We start from the raw sequence: 22,441 nt of genomic DNA, 5'->3' as shown, positions 1-22,441 counted from the left end.
GGTGTGCTGTGACCATAGTTTTCTCACAGCAGGAAGAAAAAAACAGTCCAGGGAGAGATGAAGGGAGAAATCCATCTCATATCAGCTTCCTTTGGAGATTAAGAGCCAATTCACTTTTGGCTTTTTTGTTTCCTTTTGCAAAGGCAAAAAGGAAACGGCCTATTCTTCAACTAGCAGTGTTTTTTTACCACACTTCTTTGACGAGCCCAAGAAAACCCCATCCGCATACAATTTGCTTCCTCGCAGTAGTGATTAAGGGGGTTTTGTAACCCAACAAGGTTTCATCATGGATAAATGGTGTCAAAACCTGGATACACACAGCCAGCAAGAAGTTACAGGGTTAACGCCGGAGGTCAGCACCATCGGGCACTTGCCAAAGGCCATGTTTTAGGAAGGGACCCACTGCCCATCCCAGTGGGTTCTGCCCAACTTTGGGGGTGCCTGGTGTGTGTGTGTGATGTCACGTACATGATGTGCACATGTGATGTCACGTGGCAGGAGGAGGCTGCGAGGCCTGCTGCAGCCATGGGAAGGCCCAACGGGGCCCATCACAGCTGTGGGAAGGACCAGCAAGGCCCGTTTCAGGCTGTAGAATATTGAGGGAGCCTAGGTGGCCCCCTGCTTGAAGATTTAAGAAGAGCCCTCAGCTGCTCAGCTCCCCCAAATGGCACCCCTGGCTCATCCCCAGAGCCTCCTGGTGCTCCTCATCCTCACAATTCTTGCCAGAAACAGGTTTTTTGGGTGGGGCAGAGTTGCTCTGCCAGCTTCCCAGCAGATGGGTCACTGAAGGACACAAGCGTAGTGGATCCATCTCACCTAGTGAGCCGCTTCTGGCCTTTGCCCTTGCCCCCTCTAACCCAGCGAGCAGTGAAATGGGACTTCTTTCCATGTAGACGAGTATGCTGAAGAATTCTGGGAGCAGTAGTTTAAGGGTGTGGAGAGCGGTTAGGAAACCCCTATTCCTCTCACAGAACTACGATTTTGATAGGTCCTTGTGAAGAAGAATTGATTGATAAACCACTCCTGGAATTGTAGCTCGGTGAGGAGGTCAGGGGTCTCTGAACAGCTCTTGGCAGCCTTAACAAACTACAGCTCCCATAATTCTCTGGGGAAAGCCATGACTGTTTAAAGTGGTATAACAGTGCTTTAAACGTGTAGTGTGAATATGCCCTTAGTATTGCTTTACTTCCTCTTCTCCATTTCTTAAAAGCCTTACAACCCTTACCACAGATGTTTCAGGGATGGCTTCTCTGACTTCCACTCAAACGGTGGGTTGAACTATAGATCTGAAAGCTTATATTTGCCAAGAGGAGGTGGGGGAAAACCCTGACAGCTGTTTTGTGTTATGCATCTACTTGCTCTGGTATTTCAATTGGCTGTTACTATCAGGGACACTGTTCCACCACCACACAAAAAAGGAAGGGTTGCAGATTCTCTTCACATCTTGGGTTGAATAATGGGATGAAAACCCTAATTCTGAAACTACATTAAGAGGGCATAAAGCAGAGAAGAAAGAACAAAGCAGCTACTAGATCTAAATAAACTTTCATTAAAATGATCTGCATGTAGTGTCAGATTCCCCATACTTGCAAGAAATACAAGGCCAACAAAATTGAGTAGACCCACTGAAATTCATGGCATTAAACCCATGGAGTTCAATGGATTGTAGCTAATATTAGTTCTGTTTAGAGTTTACCCACTGAAATTCATGGGCATGACTCACTTGAGTACTTCAATTTCAGTGGGTCTATTCTAAGTATGAACATAACTCAGTGGGTCTCCCTAGTGTGACTAATGATGGGTATTGTCACCTATATGGTTTAGCTCAGGGTGGCAAACACCAGATGTTGGATTACAAATCCCAACAATTTCAGCCAGCGTGGCAAGTGTGCAGGGCTGGTGGCAGCTGTACTTGGCTTAGCTAATTCATGTTGCTGGCAGCGTATGGAACAAAACACAGGCTTCAGGCAAGTGTGGTGGTCCTGTAAGTATGTAATATACTTCAGCAAACTTATCATAAGAACTATCAAAGAGACTGGAGAGGAAATGATGTCTCTAAAACCTGAAATTTTGTTCTTGCTCTGTTTGGACAATCTATGAAAGCAGAATACAAATGCCTAAGTAAACAATACGTAGATTGCAACTCATAATTTAGTTGCTAAACACTTTATGGGGATGGCCATAGCTCTGTGGTAGAGCATCTGCTTTGCATGCAAAAGAACCCAGGTTTCAATCACTGGCATCTGCAGGTTGTGCTGAGAGAGACATCTGGTCTGAAGTGCTGGAGAGCCTCTGCCAGTCAGTGTAGGCAAAGCTGAGCCAGGTGGACCAATGGTTTCATTCAGTACAAGGCAGATTCCTGTGTTCCTGGGGGTGGGGCAAAAATCTAGCAATGCTTGACGATTGATTCCAAAACAGTTGGCAAACGTCAGTGATGGGGAAATGGAGCAATCATACTCATGGAAGTTTGGAGACCTTTTGTCTTATGTTGGAACAGAATTAAGTTATATCAAGGAGTCCACCAAGAGATAAGAAATATTGCATAAGAGATTTTCAGGTTGTAACCTCTTTCTGGTGAAATGTTACCTATATGTATTTATTTGGTTATTTTTTAAGTAAACATTTTGCAATGCCAAACCGGGGAGGGGTGTGTGTTTAGGAAGGGGCTGGAGTTCTCAATCTCTCCTCCCTTGCACACCAAATATGGTGGGCATTTTGCTATCTAAAACCTACATGTCAACCGCTGTTTCTTTGTCATGATCTAGTGTGACCAGAAATGGAACTGAAAGCAACAGGAACTGCTGCGGTGTTGTAGTTAATTTCATCTCTGCAAGGCAGATGCTATTGTTTGTTTGTTTTGAAAATTTGTTTAGAAATTTTCCAGCAAGAGCTCTCAGAGCAGCTAAAACAATAAAATGCACCGATAACACAATAGAAATAGCAATCAAATAAAAATATAATATAAACAGGAGCAGTGCAGGGGGACACACATTCTACAAGCCTAATTAAAATGAATAAAAACTTAAATCTAATATGCTTGGGGCAAAGGAAAGGGTTTTCATCTAGTGCTGAAAGGACATCATATTCAGTGCCAGGCAAAGGTCTCTGGGGAGAGCATTCAAAATGCAGCTCAGGGCGCCAGAACTCTACTTGCAGCATGGGGATAATAATCTTGACCTACCTTGCAAGGTCGCTCACAGATGACAACAACAAAATGTACATGAAAGAGTTTTACTCATTTTTATTTCTCTATTTCGAGTTTGTTTAGAGCAATCTCAAGTTAAAAGGATCTGATAGTGAATGATGGAAAAGACCCCTGCCCAAGACACTGGAAGGCCACTGGATTAGATAGTACTGAACTAGACAGACCAGTGATCTAACTCTGAGCAGGCTCATTTTGAGAGCCCTTTACTATGGGTGGTATTCAACACTAGTCCTGTTCAGGGTAGACCCATTAAAGTAAATGATCACGACAGACTTCAGTTCTTTAATTTCAATGGATCTACTCTGAGTAAGACTTAGTTGGCTACTGTGGCAGGCAGCTGGGAAATGTCGTTTGAATTCCTTACGAAGCCCTGAAACACTGCAACATTGGCATCATTGCATGGGTTTAAAACTGGCTTCCAGGTTCTGTTGTTCAGAATTTATTCACTTTTTTAAAGGATGGTCCAGGACAGGCATCAGGGCTTTGCTTTTGTCCCTGCCAGGGTGTGCCTATGATGGACACAGCCTGACTCACTAGACAGTAGCCTTGTCTGCTCCCACAGGCAAGCCAATCCTCAGACCTGTGTATCTTTTTTAAAAAACAACAGCAACCATGAACAACACTGGGACTGGAGCAAAGTAGATGGAGCAATAATCAGATACTTTCACCTCCTTTAATACATTGCTTCTAAATAAAACCGAAAATGACTGGAGAGGCAAAATCAAAAAGCCTTTTACTGTCTTACAAGGCATTTGCTAACCTCGTTCCCTGCTAAAATTGAACTTTTTTATTGTGGGAGAAAAACCTACACTATGGCCTTACTGGTTTAAATGTAATTTCCTCTCCCCTGGGAACTCTAGCTGTGTGATTATTTAGGGGGAGGGGGGGCTTAAGCAACCTACACAGATAATTTTTTGCATGTTGCCAAACTATAATTCCCAGGATTCTTGTCCTGGAGAGAGAAAACCATTATGGTTAAAGCAGTACAAAACTGATCTGTGTTTGAGTTGTACCACTTTCCCCCCTCTCTCCCTCTCTCTCTTTTAGAAAACAAAGCCTCTCTGATCATTCCCCCCTTCCAAACATACCCTCCCCTCTTTCCTTCAACAACTATGAAGAAGGAAAAGGCTGGTTAAACAAACAACAGATGTGAGCAGAGCTTGCTGTGTGCATATGTGGTTGTCTCCTACCTTTAACCATATGTGCATTCTTCTGCCAGGGTCTGGTCATGATTTTGTCCTTTGAGGCATTCCTGCTAATGCTGTATAGGGAGGGAAGGAGTTGCTTGTTGTATACCTTATATAGGCACAACTTTTATTCTGTATGTACAACAGTGGAATACTCCGCTCCACCATGGGATTATTTCTTAGTAGACGTATTTAGGATTATAATCGTCAGCTGCCAAGGAGACGAGGTAATTTCGTAACACATACATGCTTAAAATAATGATAAAGAATAATGAAGATGACAACAACAATATTCTAAATGTACAAAAGTTGAACGTTTGCTCACAGGGCAATCTTATGGCGGTTTACACAGTTTCATGGGATGTGTTTCTTAGTAGGTGTGTTTAGGATTGAAGTCTTCAACTACTAAGAGGACCAGCCAATTTCATAAAATGTACAGGATTAAAATAATAACAGCAACTGAACTAAAATGTTCAGGATGAACATAGCTGAAAACAAAGCGCATTTAAGGATTAGCGAAGATGTGCGTTTAAAAAGAGATTTTAACACATCGTGTTAACGTTCCTCAGCAGATTACACATTCCCCATGTAGATTTCATATAAAGCCTTAATTATGGGTGGCATTCATCCAAGTCCTACTCAGAGTAGACCCACTGAAATTAAAGAACGTATGATAGTTTAGTGGGTCTACTCTGAGTAGCACTAGTGTTGAATACTACCCTATGTTTGCTTGTAGGTCCCCTGGCCTATTTTGAGGCCGCTCTGACTTCATTTAATTATCCTGAATGAGATGCACTTTGTGGTTTGTGTATTGATGCCTCATCTGCAGATTATTTGGCACTGGTTCTGACTGGGGTATGCAATGTTGTGCCCTTCAGATATTGTTCAACTCCCATCAGCCCTAGCTAGCAGGGTCGTGGATGATGGGACCTGTAGTCCACAATGTTTGGTGGACACCACATTGGCTACCTCTGCTCTAAGTTGTGCTGCAGAAGAAGATAAGAAAAGCCCTATTGGATCAAGCCAAAGCCCACCTAGTCCAGCATCCTTTTCTCACAGTGGCCAATAGGAGCATGGGAAGTTGCCTCTGACAGAGTCAAGCCATTGGTCTATCTAGCTCAGTATTGCCTACACAGACTGGCAGGGGCTCTCCAGGGATCAGGCAGGGTTCTCTCCTAGTGCCACCTGGAGATACCAGGAATTGAACTGGGGACCTTCTGCATGCAAAGCAGATGATCCACCACTGAGATACTGCCCTTTCCTACAGATGCCTTCTGCTGCAGCAGAGTCATCACAGCAAGAAAAGAAATTAAACCATGAATGCCAGCTTTTAAAGGATTGACCTGGAGAATTTTTACCTGTTGAACACCTTTAATACTAACCTGCAAATGATGAATGAGCAGACGTATAAACTCACCACAAGCAAACAAGGACAAATGCCCTGCAAATAAAAAAGGTGGCTGCTTAATAGATTCTGAACAGAAACTGTAGACACGCCATATATTTAATGCATACATTTTCACCCAAAGAATCCTGGGAACTGCAGTCTAACCCTCCTGGAGCTGTAATTCCCAGCACCCTTAACAAACTACAGTGCCCAGAATTCTTCGGGGGAAGTCATTGTGCTTGAAATGTATAGTGTGTGCTCAGGCTATAGTTTAACCCAGTGGTTTCCAAGGTGGGTGGTACCACCCACTGGGGGCAGTGGGATTACCATGGGGGGTGTTAAGAGGCAAGTGGGGGTGGCAAGGGATTGCTGGAATTGTAAATGTCTATCATAATTTGAAAAGCTGGTATCACTGGATCAAGGTCATCCATTTTAGCCATCTTCAAATATCTCAAGGGCTGTCACATGGAAGAGGGAACAAGCTTGTTTTCTCCTGCTCTGGAAGGTAGGACTCAAACCAATGGTTTCAAGTTACAAGAAAGCAGATTCCAACTAAATATTAGGAAGAGTTGCTTGACCGTGGAAGTCTCCCTCGGGAGGTTGTGAACTCTCCTTCCTTGGTTTTTAAGCAGAGGTTGGGTGGCCATCTGTCATGGGTGCTTTAGCTGAGATGCCTGCATTGTGGGGGGTTGGACGAGATGACCCTTGGGTCCCTTCCAACTCTATGATTTTGTTGAATTAATTAAACTAAATAGTTTCAATTGTATTTTGGATAAATGGACAATTAATTGCTACTGTTTTGAATTTTATTGTGTTGTTATATTCCTCAGTTGGCCATGCAAACTGCTATTCTGAGTAGAGCTTTTTATAGGGTGGAGGCACTGAGAATAAGTTTATGGAACAAAAGGGGGGTGGTGACTTAAGTTTGGAAACCACCGGTCTAACCTCACATAAGCTTTGTGCAAGCAAAGCTCAATAAATCGGTCATCTGGAGGAGGCCTAAGTCACAATACTGAGCTAGATGGGCCAATAGCCTGCTTTTATATAGGGCAGCTTCCTATGAACATCTGCACATGATGTGTGGAGTTTACTGGTTGTAACAGCAGCACGCATTCTGGATGAAATTCCTGTGGCCGGCACACTGCCTGTATATTTTCTCAGGTGCTGCAAGAGTCACATACCAACTGTGTGCTGAAGAGTCTTCCACTCCTGAGATACTTGGCTAGCAGGACAGCATTACGCACTTGGAAACCGAAAACCCAGAACAGATTCCCACCCCTACCCCTTTCCTTCAGATATAACCGTAAAATGCCTTGCTCTGTTGCACATTTGATGGTCTGCGGCTTCTTCTCCTTTTCGGTGATTTATGAACATCTTTGACGTCTCCCGTTCCCTTCTTTCTTCAGGTTGCTTTGAAGACAGAAAGGTGAATGATCTTAAAGCCAGACATTAAATCCTGAACAAGCTTTACAAAAACCAGAAGGTAAATATTTCCCCTCTTTCCCCACCTCGTGGGGATTTCCCCCCCCCCAAAAAAAATCCTTTATACACACATAAATACACAGATCAAATCTGCATCTGTAGTTTATTAAGGGTGCTGGGAATCATAGCTCTGTGTGAGGGTGAAACGACAGTTCTCAGGGTGTGTTTGGGGGACGTTGTGTGCTTTGGATGTATGCTGTGGATGTGACTACACTCCTCCTCCTTAACCATATTTAATTATTTTTTCTCTTCCTATATTTAATTCAGAAATGGAATCTGGCAATTAGAAATGGCCAAATCTATCCATTTTGGCTTCTCTCACCTTCCAAATTTCCCAGTCACTGTTTCCCAAATTTAAACTGACCATTTTGCATTCCCAGTTGCACTCATTAGATGTTTTCCGTTCAGAAACCTACAGTTTGGTATAGTAAAAATATTTAAAAGTACGGAAATGGACTTAAGAACCAAAAGGAAATTCTGGATGTGCTTTGCAAAATAGGTGTCAGGTCCAAGAAGGAGCCAGTAACCCCCTAATTTCTGAAGTATTTGCCCTGGATCCAAAGTTGCTGCTAATTTTCTCTCAGCAAGAGGGGCTGCCATTGGTCTTTTGTTGCTCTGAGAAAGTAGTGATGTAATCTGGCTTTATACAGCCTTTCTGTTGCCTACCAGTCTATGGGAACATTTTTCCCAGCTAAAAGTAGCATTCTGTTAATCAAAATTAAATAATTCCACATGAAATGTTCCTTTGGGCTTGCTCCTATATGGAAGAGTCAGCGGGTAAGGGAAGTATTCTACTGTGTAAAATATTGTTGGCATTAAAATTGTTTTGCGCTCCTCGGAACAAGATCTCTGGTTCCATTCTAGGCAAATGCTCTTATTTGGAATGGAAAACACCCCCGAAAGACACACACACACACAGTAGTTTGGATTTTATATTATTTTTTAAACTGGCCTATGGAATCTTAACTGCCCAATTTTTGTTTATACAGCCAATTTAGATCAAAGTGAAATTTGGAGGCAAAGAAGAGAAATTGGGTTTTCTCCAGATTGATGTTTGCTCCAATTTATCACTAATAAAAGCAGTGGGGCGAGGGCAAAATCACTCAGACCTGTGCCAAGAAATTGCAAGACCAACGGAAAATTGCTTGGATCCATGCTTTCTAGGTGCTGGATAAACAAAAATCTGGGTGAGCCCTAAGTTAGCTCCATTAATTACAATTGACCTCTGCATAAAATGTAGCTGAATATCTTCCTAAGTGACAATTAATACATATATTGCGGCTTCACTCCTATAATCTAAAATTATCAAACGGGAGGCAGTATATTGTATTTTAAAAAATTAAGATCAACAGGAACGACATATTCCTGAAAGAAAATTTGAGTTGATAAAGGGGAATAATGACTGCCATCTATTAAGAATTATCCAATTTGATTCTGAAGAAGCAAAAAACAAGATACAATCCTGCATATTATCTGAATTGCTTGGAAAGCTCCACTGCTTTGTATTGTTATGAATCTGTGGGTGCAAGTCACCCTAAATTCCGGATCAAGTTAGTGTTAGAATTTAATTAAGGCTGGTCTGTTGCCAGACCCATTTGTGTTAAGATGTGTGTTGGATGCTTTTAATTCTCTGGAATTAACATATGTGAAAGTATTAATTTAGCTAGGCAAACTTCTTAAACTGTGTATTTGACACCTAATTAATCCCATGGAATAACTCAGACTAATTTCCTTGGAGGTGTTAGCCTGTGGGGCAATGAGCCATTAGCACAACAATGGATCACCAGGAATCTCTGTGAGGCAACTATGGGGTGGGGCTCCTTTCACACCTCAGGAAAAGCAACTGTGGTTTAGAAGCTGGGAGGAACATGTTATGTGACAAGCAGAGAGCAAGAGGCAGAGAAAAATAGCTGATGTCTGAACCCAATGCTGTGCTTCTGGAAGGGGCAAGGCCCTCTTTGAGTGTAATGCTGGGGACCCCTCCATCATAGGCTCAGGTTGTGTTGTTGTTTAGTTGTTTAGTCGTGTCCCCATGGACCAGACCCCATGGACCAGAGCACACCAGGCACTCCTGTCCTCCACTGCCTCCCGCAGTTTGGTCAAACTCATGCTGGTAGCTTCGAGAACACTGTCCAACCATCTCGTCCTCTGCCGTCCCCTTCTCCTTGTGCCCTCCATATTCCCAGCATCAGGGTCTTTTCTAGGGAGTCTTCTCTTCTCATGAGGTGGCCAAAGTATTGGAGCCTCAGCTTCACGATCTGTCCTTCCAGTGAGCACTGATTTCCTTCAGAATGGATCGGTTTGATCTTCTTGCAGTCCATGGGACTCTCAAGAGTCTCCTCCAGCACCATAATTCAAAATCATCAATTCTTCGGCAATCAGCCTTCTTTATGGTCCAGCTCTCACTTCCATACATCACTACTGGGAAAACCATAGCTTTAACTATAGGGGCCTTTGTTGGCAAGGTGATGTGTCTGCTTTTTAAGATGCTATCTGATAGGCTCAGGTTGTATATATGTGTAAATAAAAGATGCCACAGTCACCGCTGTGCCTTATTTTCCAAAAAGACACAGAGACCCTAGGTAAGTGCCTGAAACTCCCTAGAACAGAGGTTTTCAACCTTTTTGAGTCACAGCTCCCTTGACCAACTATATTCTTTCTGCAGCACCCCTGTGGGGCTCAGGAGCCCAGTTATATCAGCCTTTGCTTGCAGAGCTGGCAGCATCTCACCCTTTTTCAAACACCTTCCCTTGTGGAGTGGTCCCTCAGCTTCCTCTCCCTCTCCTTGGGAATCCTCCAGGCAGCTGCTGCCGCCATCCCAGGCTGTAACACTGATACAGTACTGAATGCCTAGTGAAACTAAAAAAAGAGAGAGAATAAAGGATGGATTGCTTAAGATTAAGGCGTGCAGATGGACTCATCGCTATGGGATTTCTGCCCCCCTCCCCAAATCTCTTTTAGGACTCCACCGTTTTTATTCTTGCTGACTGGCAAGATAACGTAGTGGTTATAAACATCATGGTATGTGTCCTTTCTTCCTACTTAACTTTATCTGTTCCCTTGAAAACTATCATTCCTGAAGTATTTATTATTACATTCAAACACTTGCCGATCCCAGGACAACAAAACCTGCCTCTCATCTCCAAAGAGCCATAACCTTGGGAGCCAGCAGACCACACATCCCTCCAAGGTCACCCAGTAAAACTTGTCTCAAGTTATTTTTCCCATGTCAGACATTGGCTATGACTCACAAGCCACCAAGCAAGAGAATGTCCCCTTCAACCATCATTGTCCTTTGTTCTTATGCATGAAGATAGCTCCACAGTAGATAACACCTCCTGACTACAATGGGATGAAGGGCTTGTTTTTGTACAGAGAGGTCCCACACATTTCTGCAAAGCCAGTTTTCTCCAATGTAATGCATTTTTGTATGTTATGTTTAATAACAAATGCATTTGTTGTATGCATGCTTTGATATGTGCAGTTTTTCATAGACATTACCCAGCAGGGGAACTGCACTGAAAATTTTGGAGTGAATGGCTTGTGAATGGCTGCATTTTGGTTCCTGGATTGTTTTGGAAAGTACAGATTAGGTATATTTGCCATTAAATCCCTAATGCCTACATTGCATTGCTGGCATCCGAATGACAGCCCAAATATCTCCCCCCAGCACTCCACATTTACTCTTGATTGCTGCTTCCCAGATAAGGTCTGATAAGTTTAAAAACTGTTACCAACAATGCACTTATTATGTCTGAACAATGAGGCAGCTCCCAAATACCTGAAAGGCCATCTCCTTCCCTGCACACCCTCTTGGGCGTTATGATTGGCGGCGGGGGCCCTTTGGGTATTTCCTCCACCCTCAGCAGCTTGGGGAGTGGGGTAGCCTGGGAGAAGGCATTCTCTGTGGCAGCCCCTAAGTTGTGGAATGCCCTCCCCACATGGGTGAGTCTGGCACTTTCATTATACAGCCTTCTTTACTTTGGCTTTTGACAATGTAGAGATGTATTTTTAAGTGCCACCTTAGTTCTGTGGTTTTAAGTTGTTTTAAATGGCTTTTAATAATGTGTTTGAAATGCTGCAATCTGCCCTGGGACTTTAGGGTGAAAGGCAAGTAATTAATAATAATAATAATAATCACCACCACCACCACTTGTTTACAGTATTAAGCCCTTATCTTGTTGCACCCCAGGAGACTGACTAAGCTAAGCCTTTGCTCCTATCCAGCAGGACTCTCCTCATATATCCTTATAATTTGGAGCAAGGCTGCAATGTGTGAAAAGTGAGATGTAGCTCTTCTCTTTCTGGCCCCCAAAACACACACAGAGAGAAATATGTATTTTAGGCCGGAACATGGACCTAATTAATTTACTCATTGCATTTTAATGGTGACAGCAGCCACGAAATTAAAAGACGCCTGCTTCTTGGGAGAAAAGTGATGGCAAACCTAGACAGCATCTTAAAAAGCAGAGACATCACCTTGCCGACAACGGTCCGTATAGTTAAAGCTATGGTTTTCCCAGTAGTGATATATGGAAGTGAGAGCTGGACCATAAAGAAGGCCCATTGCCGAAGAATTGATACTTTTGAATTATGGCGCTGGAGGAGACTCTTGAGAGTCCCATGGACTGCAAGAATATCAAACCTATCCATTCTGAAGGAAATCAGTGCTCACTGGAAGGACAGATCGTGAAGCTGAGGCTCCAATACTTTGGCCACCTCATGAGAAGAGAAGACTCCCTGGAAAAGACCTTGATGTTGGGAAAGATGGAGGGCACAAGAAGAAGGGGACGGCAGAGGACGAGATGGTTGGATAGTGTTCGCGAAGCTACCAGCATGAGTTTGATCAAACTGCGGGAGGCAGTGGAAGACAGGAGTGACTGGCGTACTCTGGTCCGTGGGGTCACGAAGAGTCGGACACAACTAAACGACTAAACAACAACAACACTCCTTGTTCAGGGAGCACAGTCCCCACACCCCAACTTCCTTTTATTATCACAACAACCCTGCAAGGTTGGAAGATAGTCAGGCTGAGTGATAGTGACTTACCAATGTCACCTAGTAAGCTTTGCAGCCTGGGTCTTAGCCCAGCACTCTAACCACACGGCAATGCTGTCTATCAACTATTTATGTTTAAGGTCACCAACTCTTTAAATAAGGGATGCCAAGGGGTGGAACCCAGAATGAGTCTAAGAACAGAGAGTAGGGGCAGAACCACCTATTGGCTGTGGGTCCTGGGCACAGACAAACTAAAAGCTGTCTATGCAGCAAAGAGACACAACTTCTTCCTTTTTTAAAAAAATAGTTAAGAAAAGGTTGAAGGAGGAGATGAAAACTGCTCCCTCCGCCCCCATCAAGCCAAATTTTCTCTGGTCTGTTAACAACCCTTGTTGCAATCAACCAAGTTTTACCAACAATATTTATGGACCTAAGCTAGCAATCCCTATTAATTGCAATTTGTCTACTCTGAGTAGGCCTAACATTAGATACAACCTGCTATTTGCATCACAGGAAAGTTCATCTCCCCCAGCCTTTTTATCCTCACAACAACCCTAGGAGGGGGGACATGCTAAGAGAGAATAGTTGGCCAAAAATTCACTCAAGAAGCTTTGTGGGCAAGTGAGGAGGACTTGAACGGGAATCTTTCTGTTCCTAGTTCAACACTGACCACTAAGCCACACTGGCTTTCCTTTCGTTTGCAATAACCGCACGCTAAACATATTACTTGCACTCCACAGCATGCAAGCCTAGAGAGAAGCTGAGGCAAAGCAGCTCCACATGTTGACAAGCTACCAGTAGCCACCAAGCGGTAAAAGTGCACGGAATTAGCATTCCTAGCTGTTAAACACCCTAAAACGTTTGGAAAATATAATTGTTGCGGCCGCAGCCCAGGTATTCGGTGTCTCTGATCCTCACGCACTTGTCAAGAGCTCACGAGCTCAGCAGAATGTTCCAAGTACACAAGGAACTCCAGCCAAAGAGAAGGGAGAGAGGAGAGGGAGGGAGATTTCTCTTTGCTCACATGGAAGGAACGTAAAGGGGGGGGGGTTTCCTCAATGATTCACCCTGGTTTCTAAGAATGCCAAGGGACAAGGCGATCGTACTGTTTGCTTGTTAAGCCAAACAAGATCATGTATCCAACCTTAGCAAACATCTGAAGACGTTGGTGCGCCGGGCACATACCGACATCCTATCTGTGTGCTTTGAAATGGAGCAGCTTCTCAACTCTCTAACATGTCAAAGAAATCTAAGATGACTTGCCTAGTCCAAAGAAGCCACAGGATATACTGCACCTCTGTCAATCATCTGTCAAGACAACAGGTTGGATCCAAGCTTCAGGTAGCTGGATTGAGCTCCCATTGAAATCAATGGGACTTGATCCATGGCTAACTTAAGCCCCATAGAGTTTGAGAGGGTTGGCAGGGGCAGAAATTAGGTTCAGTTCAGTTGGAAAGGGGAACCTTACCAACTTTCAAAACAACATGCAAACTGAAATGCAGCCATCCTTTGTAATCTATACTACTCCAGATTTTGCAATGCAGTTCTCCAGCTGAGCAATGCATACAAAAATGCATGTACTGGGATAAAGTGTGCATGAAAATGCACATGGCATTGAAAACAGAATTTTTGAAAAATGCATGATCTAATGGGAGACTGATGGCCACTGGGAGGAGCTTAGGAAGAAAAAACATCATGGTACACCTGCATCAGCACAACCAGATGCGTTCATCTGCCCTAAGACAGCTTCAGCACATAAGTTATATAACGGAATCGCAGTCAGAAAAATATATACCTACATCTGCATTTGATTGGAATGTGGTCAGAATCTTGAAGAGCTTCCACCAAGGAGATAAAATGGAAGCCATGGCAGTCATAACATCTTTAAAGAAATTGGACTGCTGCTCACTGCACTTGTATAGGGAGTTGGTACGTAATTCAGATCTCCCAAATTTTATCAATGCACTGCTGTTTGGGAAATTTCCAGTTCTGCCCATTTAACATGACTTTGCCGAGGAAGATCTGCCTGGAAGAATCTGGGGCCATTAATTCAAATGGCAAAGCAACATAGCTCTGGGAGGCGAATAGGAATCTCCTAACAACTCTCAGCACCTTTAACAAGCTACAGTTCCTAGGATTCCCTGGGGTGAAATCTATGACTGTTTAAAGCTCTACAGGGGAAGCTATGGCCGTATCATGCCACTTTAATGTTTAGTGCAGATAGGGTGTGATTAAAAGGAAACACATCCACAGCAATGAGTAATCTGAAGAAGTGTGCATGCACACGAAAGCTCATACCAAGAACTAACTTAGTTGGTCTTTAAGGTGCTACTGGAAGGAATTTTTTGTTTTGACTATGGCAGACCAACACGGCTACCTATCTGTAATGCAGAGAGGTTCGGCATAGCTCTATGGAAGAGCAGAACTTTTAGGTGCTCAGAGAAGACTGGAGCAGAGTATCTGTAGAAACAATCAAGTGGCACGCCTTTGGAATTTCACCAGTAGTCAAGATCCACGAACTGTTTTGTTTAAAAATGTATGCCATTTTTCAGGGATTTGCGCTTCTTAGGCATCTTACAGAAGATAATTAACTGCATAAAACAATCTTTAAAATACCAAGGAGACAATCTAATCACAAAACCTAAAACAGGTCTAAAGCCGTTTAAAAGCCAAGTCAAAGCACTTAAAAACATTTTAAAGCCATTTAATTGATTGCTGTTTCAAACAAATACATTTTCAAGGTACACTTAAAAGCTAGGAGGCAGTTCCAAAGATGCAGCACCACTACACAGCCTTCTGTTGAAACTTATTATCTCCTTCAGATAGACTGCAGATGGGGGGGGGGGGCGTTTCTATCACCTCAGGACCATGGGAGCAGTTGTACTCACTTAAGCAAGTTAATCTCACAGGCAAACAGCAAACTGCAAAAGCGCAGCCAGGTGTTAATAAGGGGTTTGCAGAATCAATACAGGACTGGTTGTAGAAACTGCAGCTGTAAATACAAAACCAGCTTCCATTATTTCCTCCAAAAGGTGTCACACACATTAAAGGCTTATTTAAAGAACACTCTTGTCATACACCATTTAATTTCATTGCACGATTTAAACACACACACACACACACACACACACACACACACAGAGAGGCATTTGCTTACATTTCTTCAACCACAACCATGTGCAATACGTTTGCAAAATAGACAAGGCAATGCTGGGGGGGAGAGAGAGAGAAACAACCTGACAACCTGTCAAATCAACATTAAAGCGTTGGAGGGAAATAATTAACAATCACACCATGCTTGAACAAGTGTCACAAAGATACCACACAGCTAACGCATCCATTCTCAGTAGCAGAATCAATAATGTAAAACTGCTAAGTGTTTGCCCTCACTTCTGGTTTTTTTATTGTTTGTTTTTTTTATAAAAAACAACAACCCCAAAGTGGATTGATATTGTTTCTGCTAATTCTGTTTTAGCAGGATTTGGCAGAAATAAATGTGGTTTCCAGTATCTGAAGAAGTGTGCATGCACACGAAAGCTCATACCAAGAACTAACTTAGTTGGTCTTTAAGGTGTTACTGGAAGGAATTTTTTTTGTTTTGACTGTGGTTTCCAGCAACTGATATTCAGAAACATTGCTGTCTCTGACTGTGGGCTGAGCACAGTCATCATGGCTAGTGGCCATCCATAGCCTTCTCCTCCATTAATTTGTCTAATCCTCTTCAAAAGCCATCTAAACTGGTGGTCATCATTGCCTCCTATGGAAGAGAGTTCCATAGTTTAACTCAGTGCTGCCTGAAGAAGTTCTTTCTTTTATCTGTCCTGAATCTTCATTGGATGTCCATGAGTTTGAGTGTTATAAGAGGGGGGAGGGCCTTCTCTCTATCCACTTTCTCCATGCCATGAATAATTTTATAAACTTCTATCATGCCACCTTTTGCTCGTCTTTTCTCTAAACTAAAACGTCCTAAACACAGCAATCTTCACTCACAGGCGAAAGGTTCCTTGTGCAATATGAGTGAGCCTAAGAGGAGGATATTTACCTCCTCTTTTCACCCTTATGTCACCAGAGATAACAAGCTCTTGTTCAATGCAGACACAATGGACACAGATGAACAGTGAGCATTGGCTTGTGGACAGAGCCTTGGGTCTCCCTTTTGCCCTAACCAAAGAGAAGAGAGCATTTGAGGCTGCCTTTGGGTGCTTTCTGGTGGGCTGTTTATTGACCAGTCACCCTGTTTGTTTTCAAGGAAATTACCGTAGTCATGCTGGATATTTAATGAGAGTTCATTCTGATTTGTTTGCATGGGGGTTAGATGTCCTCGGCTACATCCACACCATCATGTAAAGCACATTAAGGGTATTGGGAATTGTAGCTCTTTGAGAGGTAAACTACAGCTCCCATGATTTTTTATTTTTATTTTAGGACAGCTGTGTGCTTTACATGTATACTGTACATGTGAAAACAAAAAAAATTCCTTCCAGTAGCACCTTAAAGACCAACTAAGTTAGTTCTTGGTATGAGCTTTCGTGTGCATGCACACTTCTTCAGATACACTGAAACAGAAGTTTCCAGACCCTTCTATATAGTGAGAAGGTGGGGAAGGGTATTACTCAGAAGGGTGGTGCGAATGGGTGATTGGCAGATAGCTGTGATGAGCCTGTTGACGACTCTTAACGACTGCAATAGGTCTTACAAGAAAAAGCAAGGGGTGAGAAGGTGAAAAGTGGCTTTGTCATGTATAATGAGATAAGAATCCAATGTCTTTGTTCAGGCCAGGTTTCTCCATGGTTTTAAGTTTGGTGATAAGTTGCAATTCAGCAGCTTCTCTTTCCAGTCTATTTCTGAAATTCCTTTGTAGTAAAACAGCTACTTTGAGATCTTGTATAGAATGTCCTGGGAGATTGAAGTGTTCTCCTACTGGTTTCTCTGTTTTGTGATTCCTGATGTCCGATTTATGTCCGTTTATTCTTTGGCGTAAGGTCTGGCCTGTTTGTCCAATATAGAGAGCTGAAGGACACTGTTGGCATTTGATGGCATATACAATGTTAGACGATTAGCAATTAAATAGTCCTGAGATGGTATGTGTGATGTTGTTGGGGCCAGTAATGGTGTTGTCTGGGTGTATGTGGCAGCAAAGTTGGCATCTGGGTTTATTGCAGGCTCTGGTGCCAGTGTCCGTGTTAGGTCTGGTTGTAGTATTATTGTGGGTTAGGAGTTGTTTGAGATTGGGTGGCTGTCTGTAGGCAATGAAAGGTCTTCCTCCCAGGATAATACCCCTCCCCCCCTTCTTACTATATAGAAGGGTCTGGAAACTTCTGTTTCAGTGTATCTGAAGAAGTGTGCATGCACACAAAAGCTCATACCAAGAACTAACTTAGTTGGTCTTTAAGGTGCTACTGGAAGGAAATTTTTTTGTTTTGACTATGGCAGACCAACACGGCTACCTATCTGTAACTGTACATGTGGCCATTGTGCCAAAGCAAATGTTCGTCCACACTTTCTAGTGGATTTCCCCCACCACTTTCCTTCTGGCAGAAAGTTTGTTCTTTAAGGGAAATGAGTTCATTGCACAAGACCTCCCTTATAAATTGAACCTTGAAAACAGTGGCAAGTCTGGAGGCAGATCATTGTCCAATCTTGCTCAATACTGACTACACCGACTGGCAGCAACTCTGCAGGGTGCCAGGCAGGAGTCTTGCCACAGACCTGCCTTTCTGACCAGCCTAGAGCATACCCTCCAACATTCCTCAGATGAAAATAGGGACATTCCCCACACCCCAAACTGACCCTCCTCAAACAGACCCCATTTTTGTCTCCATCCCTCCCCCCACAGCATTTCCTATCAGAAGTAGGGCAAGTGCCGCCGCCACTTCACACAAGGGACACACACCTTCCGCCGTCCAGAGAAAACCCCTTAATCCCAATTTTATTTTATTATTTGGTAGATTTACAAAAAGTAAAGCACGCATCAATAAATAAATTTTAGAAAGGGGCAAGATTAGATGCGGACACATAAAGCGTATTTTTTAAAAAAATCAAGACTCCTTTTGCTCTGCTTTCCTCCCCCTTTCCTGCTGCAGCAGCTGCAGCCTCTCCTTCTTGCCTACTCTCCAGCCGCCACGAACTGTCCAATGGAGGAGCCTGGCAGCAGCGGCCATGGGGAGGCCGGGTGCTCTCTCGCAGCTTCCGCTGCTGCTCAGGACAAGCACAGTCTCCTCCTCCTCCGTCAGCTCAGTTCTGGCGGCCCTGGCAGGGGAAATAGGGACATTCTGTTATCAAATCAGAAGCTGGGATGACTTTCATAGTTCTGGGACTGTCCCTGGAAAATCAGGACACTTGGAGGGTATGCTAGAGTCCAGACACAGATGCAGATCACCTCCTCCAGGTTCATCAGATTCAAGGTAAAAGAAAAAGGAAAAAAGAATATGAGCAGAAAGCTGCCTCAGAATCAAGAATTAAGAGATTTGGGGTCCAGCAACAGGCCATTTCTCTTAATTTGTTTTACAGTAACCAGGATACTAGAGAGATTTTTTTTTTAAATGGGGGGCGGAGGGAGGAGAGATCTGGAGAGAAAAAGTGAGCGAGGATCAGAGAGAACAAAGTGAGCGCGGATCAGATAGAGCAAGGTGATTGCTATGACACTAAGACAATTAATCACTGCCAGAGGTCAAGGGTCACACAGCAGTGCATGCTGGGAAGAGCAGCGGGGATTCTTAGGCACTGAATGAACAGAACTGGGGCTGGGTGGGGTGAGCAGGAATAAACTGCCATGTCAGTGACTGAATAAGAGATTTGGGGTTCTTGTCACTTAACTACAAGCAAGCCCTTAATAATGAATTGATAGTGCATGGGGGGGCCTTAACAAGCCTTGTTTGTCAAAAGCACTAAAATTACCATTCATATTCAGTCTTCATACCTTTTTTTTTTTGGTAATGAACACCCCAGGCGTCCTGTTTGATTAATAGATCACTACTTGACTGACAAGAACAAATGTGAGCACGGTGTGATCGTAAACGGTGCAAACATAAATCTACGCTGCTGCATTGCCAGTAAATAAGCCTCTTCATGAGCTAGACCTGAGAAGGAACAACACCCAGCAGACAAACAATTCACCATGCCTTCCAACATTTCTCCAGTAAAAATAGGGATGTCCTATTCTATAATAATAATAATTTTATTATTTATACCCCGCCCACCTGACTGGGTTGCCCCAGCCACTCTGGGCAGCTTCCAACATATAAAAAAACATTAAACATTTAAAAACTTCCCTATACAGGGCTGCTTTCAGGTGTCTTCTAAAGGTTGTATAGTTACAGTACTTATCTCCTTGGCTTGGGAGGGTCACATAACTCCATACCCTCCAAGGTTTCTTTGATAAAAATAGGGGCACCCAGTTCCAAAATTTGTTTAGGAGCAAGGCTGCTGCTGGCTGAGCTGGCCTAAGCCTGGCAGAGGGAAAACAAGCCCTTAAAATAGTCTTTGAGATATATCACCCTTTTTGCTGGCTTAACCTATGACAGGTTGTCACCACAAGTGACCAAGCTAAACGATCTTTGAATCCCACCTAAGACCCCTGTCTCTGGTCCTGCTGCCAGAACACTCCCTTTTTAGGGTTTACAATCTGCTAGGCTTGGCTCAGGCAGCTGGGTCCCATATCTGAGCTGAGGATGGGGAGTTACACCTGCGTAGCCCAGCCTCAGCCATGGGTCTCCTTGATCTGCATCCTGACGGAGCTCCCATTGTGTCTAGTTTGGACCCAAGTATTTCTTGGAAAAAAGAATCTTAAGCATGCCAAGGCCAAGCAAGGCCAAGACAGTATAAAACAAAATCAAGAACGGATTTTGTATATAATGGCCATAGCCAGGACACTCTACGCCAAAGCATGGAAAGAGCAAAGAGAGCCAAGGAAATTGGAAACAGTTAGGAACTTTTGGGAACAATTGGAAATAATGAATCTAACTGCAGTGATGCAATCTGGCAAACTAATAAAAGAAACAATGATTAATTGGTTGCCTACAATAACACATATTAAAAGAGAACACAAAGTATGAAATACAGGATTAAATCAACTGCTGCTGTGAGCAAAATAAAAGATTCTGACCTGGCCTGAGGAAGCTCCTATGAATGTCTCTGGATACTGAGGCGAGAATGCAGCAATCATAAGAACATATGAGAACCTTCTGGATCAGGCCAATGGCCCATCTGGTCCAGCATCCTGTTCTCACAGTGGCCAACCACATGCCGTTGGGAAACAGGCAAGTAGGATCCAAGCTCAAGAGCCCTCTCCCCGCCTGTGGTTTCCAGCAACTGGTACTCAAAGATACTGCCTCCAAACATGGAGACAGAGCAGAGCCATCATGGCTAGCAGCTACTGATAGCCCTCTCCTGCATGAATTTGTCATTTTACAGCCGTCCAAGTTGGTGGCCATAGCTGCCTCCTATGGAAGCGAGTGTGATCGTTGATCTGCACACTGCATGAATAAGTACTTTATTTTCCCTGTCCTGAATCTTCCAACGTTCAGCTTCATCGGATGTCCATGAGTTCTAGTGTTATGAGAGAGAAAAACTTTTCTCTCTCCACTTTCTCCACGCCGTGCATGGTTTTATAAACATCTATCATGTCACCTCTATCATGGAGGTAAGATGAGGGTTCTGCCACGTGAGATGTAGTATGTTATGAAGAAAGTAGCAAAGTTCAGCCAGCATCCTCTGCTGACGCCTGGAACTTCGCTGACAAGACAGGGGGGTGAATTTTGGCTTACATCCTCTATCCTTACAAAGAAAGCGATTCTTACCCTGCCTGCATCCCCACTGTTTGGCCTGCTCCTGCCTCTTGTTTTCTCCAGTTCATTGATGGCAGAAGTAGAAAGAGAATCGGTGATGCTGCTGCTTTGTAACGGTTGTGTTTCCAGGTGGGCTGGCACAGATCATGTCACTGCGCTCTGAGGATGCTCTAAGGTGCGATGAGGCAGGACGTGCTTTGATGCAACCCAGAAAGGGAAAAAACTCTCTGAAGCCAAACGCCATTGACAGAAGAAAAAGAGAAGAGAAGAAAAAAGGTGCTGCTTAGTAATACCACAAGACATCTCCCCCTCGTCTTACAGTAATGTAAGAAACTGCCTAGTGCCTTACTGAGTTAGGACATTCAGCTCAATATTCTCTACACGGACTGGCAGCAAGGTTTCAGAGAGGGAACATTCACAGTCTTACCTGGAGACCCCAAGGATTGAACCTGAGACCTTCTGCATTAAAGCAGATGCTCCACCACTGAGCTGATGTCTTTCCTTCAGAGGTGGTTTTAGGGTAGCATGGTCAGTTGGGCTGCACTGGGTGCCAGGGCTGCAACAATGATGTAGAATGGAGCGGCAGAGGGCACTGAAATTTGCTGGAATTTGAGAGCCCAAAGTCCACCACAGCTTCCTTAAGTCTTGAGTAGGGCACCAAGACCCTTATCAAGGGTCTATTTCACAGAGGGTAAATCTATCAGTTGCTACTATCCATGACAGCTATAGTCTACCTTCACTGTGAGAAGAAGCATGCCTCTGAATGCCAGGTGATTGTGAAAAGAGAATTCCTGCAAATCTTTTTATGGCTACGATCCTATGAACTCTTACCTGGGTCTAAGCGCTAATAAACTAAGTGCAATGTTCGAAGTGAAGTGAGATGGGATGGGATACCACTTCTCTTCATGTTTAAGCAGAGGCTGGATGGTTATCTGTCATGTATGATCTAGTTGAGATTCTTGCATTGCAGGAGTTTAGACCAGGTGACCCTCAGACTCTACAACTCTATGATTCTCTGATCGGCCACAGTGGGCCTAACACCCCCCATTCTTTTCCCTCTTCCACTTCAGGCACTTACTCACTTCTGGGTAAATCTACATAGGATTGCACTAAAAGATCATCAGTTGTAATTCAGTATCCAGTGAAGAATCTCAGAGGCAGCTGTGGCACAATAAAAAAGAAGTTTCAAATCAGTTTTGTAATTGAAATGGGAAGCCTTTGAGAAAATAATAAAAATACATAAAAAGAGGATGTTAAATTCCCAATCTGAACTGGAAGTTAGGTTGTTGTTTTTGACAAGATTTGGTCTTGCTGTTAAACCCATCCAGCTAAGCCTTCCCTCTGCCCCCAAACAGCAGTTTCAAGAAGTCTAAACACATGTGGACCATTAAGCCTG

The 22,441-nt window shown here is 43.5% G+C and overlaps 1 protein-coding gene across 8 annotated transcripts in view; it reads right to left on the bottom strand.

Moving 5' to 3' along the window:
* Positions 1-6,389: 6,389 nt before the first annotated feature.
* LOC309377150 (uncharacterized protein) overlaps positions 6,390-22,441 on the bottom strand; it is a 94,640-nt gene continuing 78,588 nt past the window's right edge. For 7 of the 8 annotated variants that reach the window (XR_014171433.1, XR_014171434.1, XR_014171435.1 and 4 more), the window contains 3 exons: positions 22,128-22,206; positions 21,058-21,272; positions 15,007-15,251 (listed from right to left, as the gene is read on the bottom strand). Coding sequence is in view for 1 of the 8 variants with exons in the window: in XM_081924150.1 (XP_081780276.1) it covers positions 22,197-22,206 (10 nt within the window). In the remaining 7 variants the exon portion in view is untranslated. Of the gene's footprint in view, positions 7,190-15,006; positions 15,252-21,057; positions 21,273-22,127; positions 22,207-22,441 lie in introns of those variants that run through there. The other variant, XM_081924149.1, reaches the window with a different exon arrangement.

This window comes from Podarcis melisellensis (genome assembly GCF_964234715.1).
Source record: "Podarcis melisellensis genome assembly, chromosome: 8".
Lineage (NCBI taxonomy): Eukaryota > Metazoa > Chordata > Lepidosauria > Squamata > Lacertidae > Podarcis > Podarcis melisellensis.
This window is presented reverse-complemented; position numbering and strand designations above follow the sequence as displayed.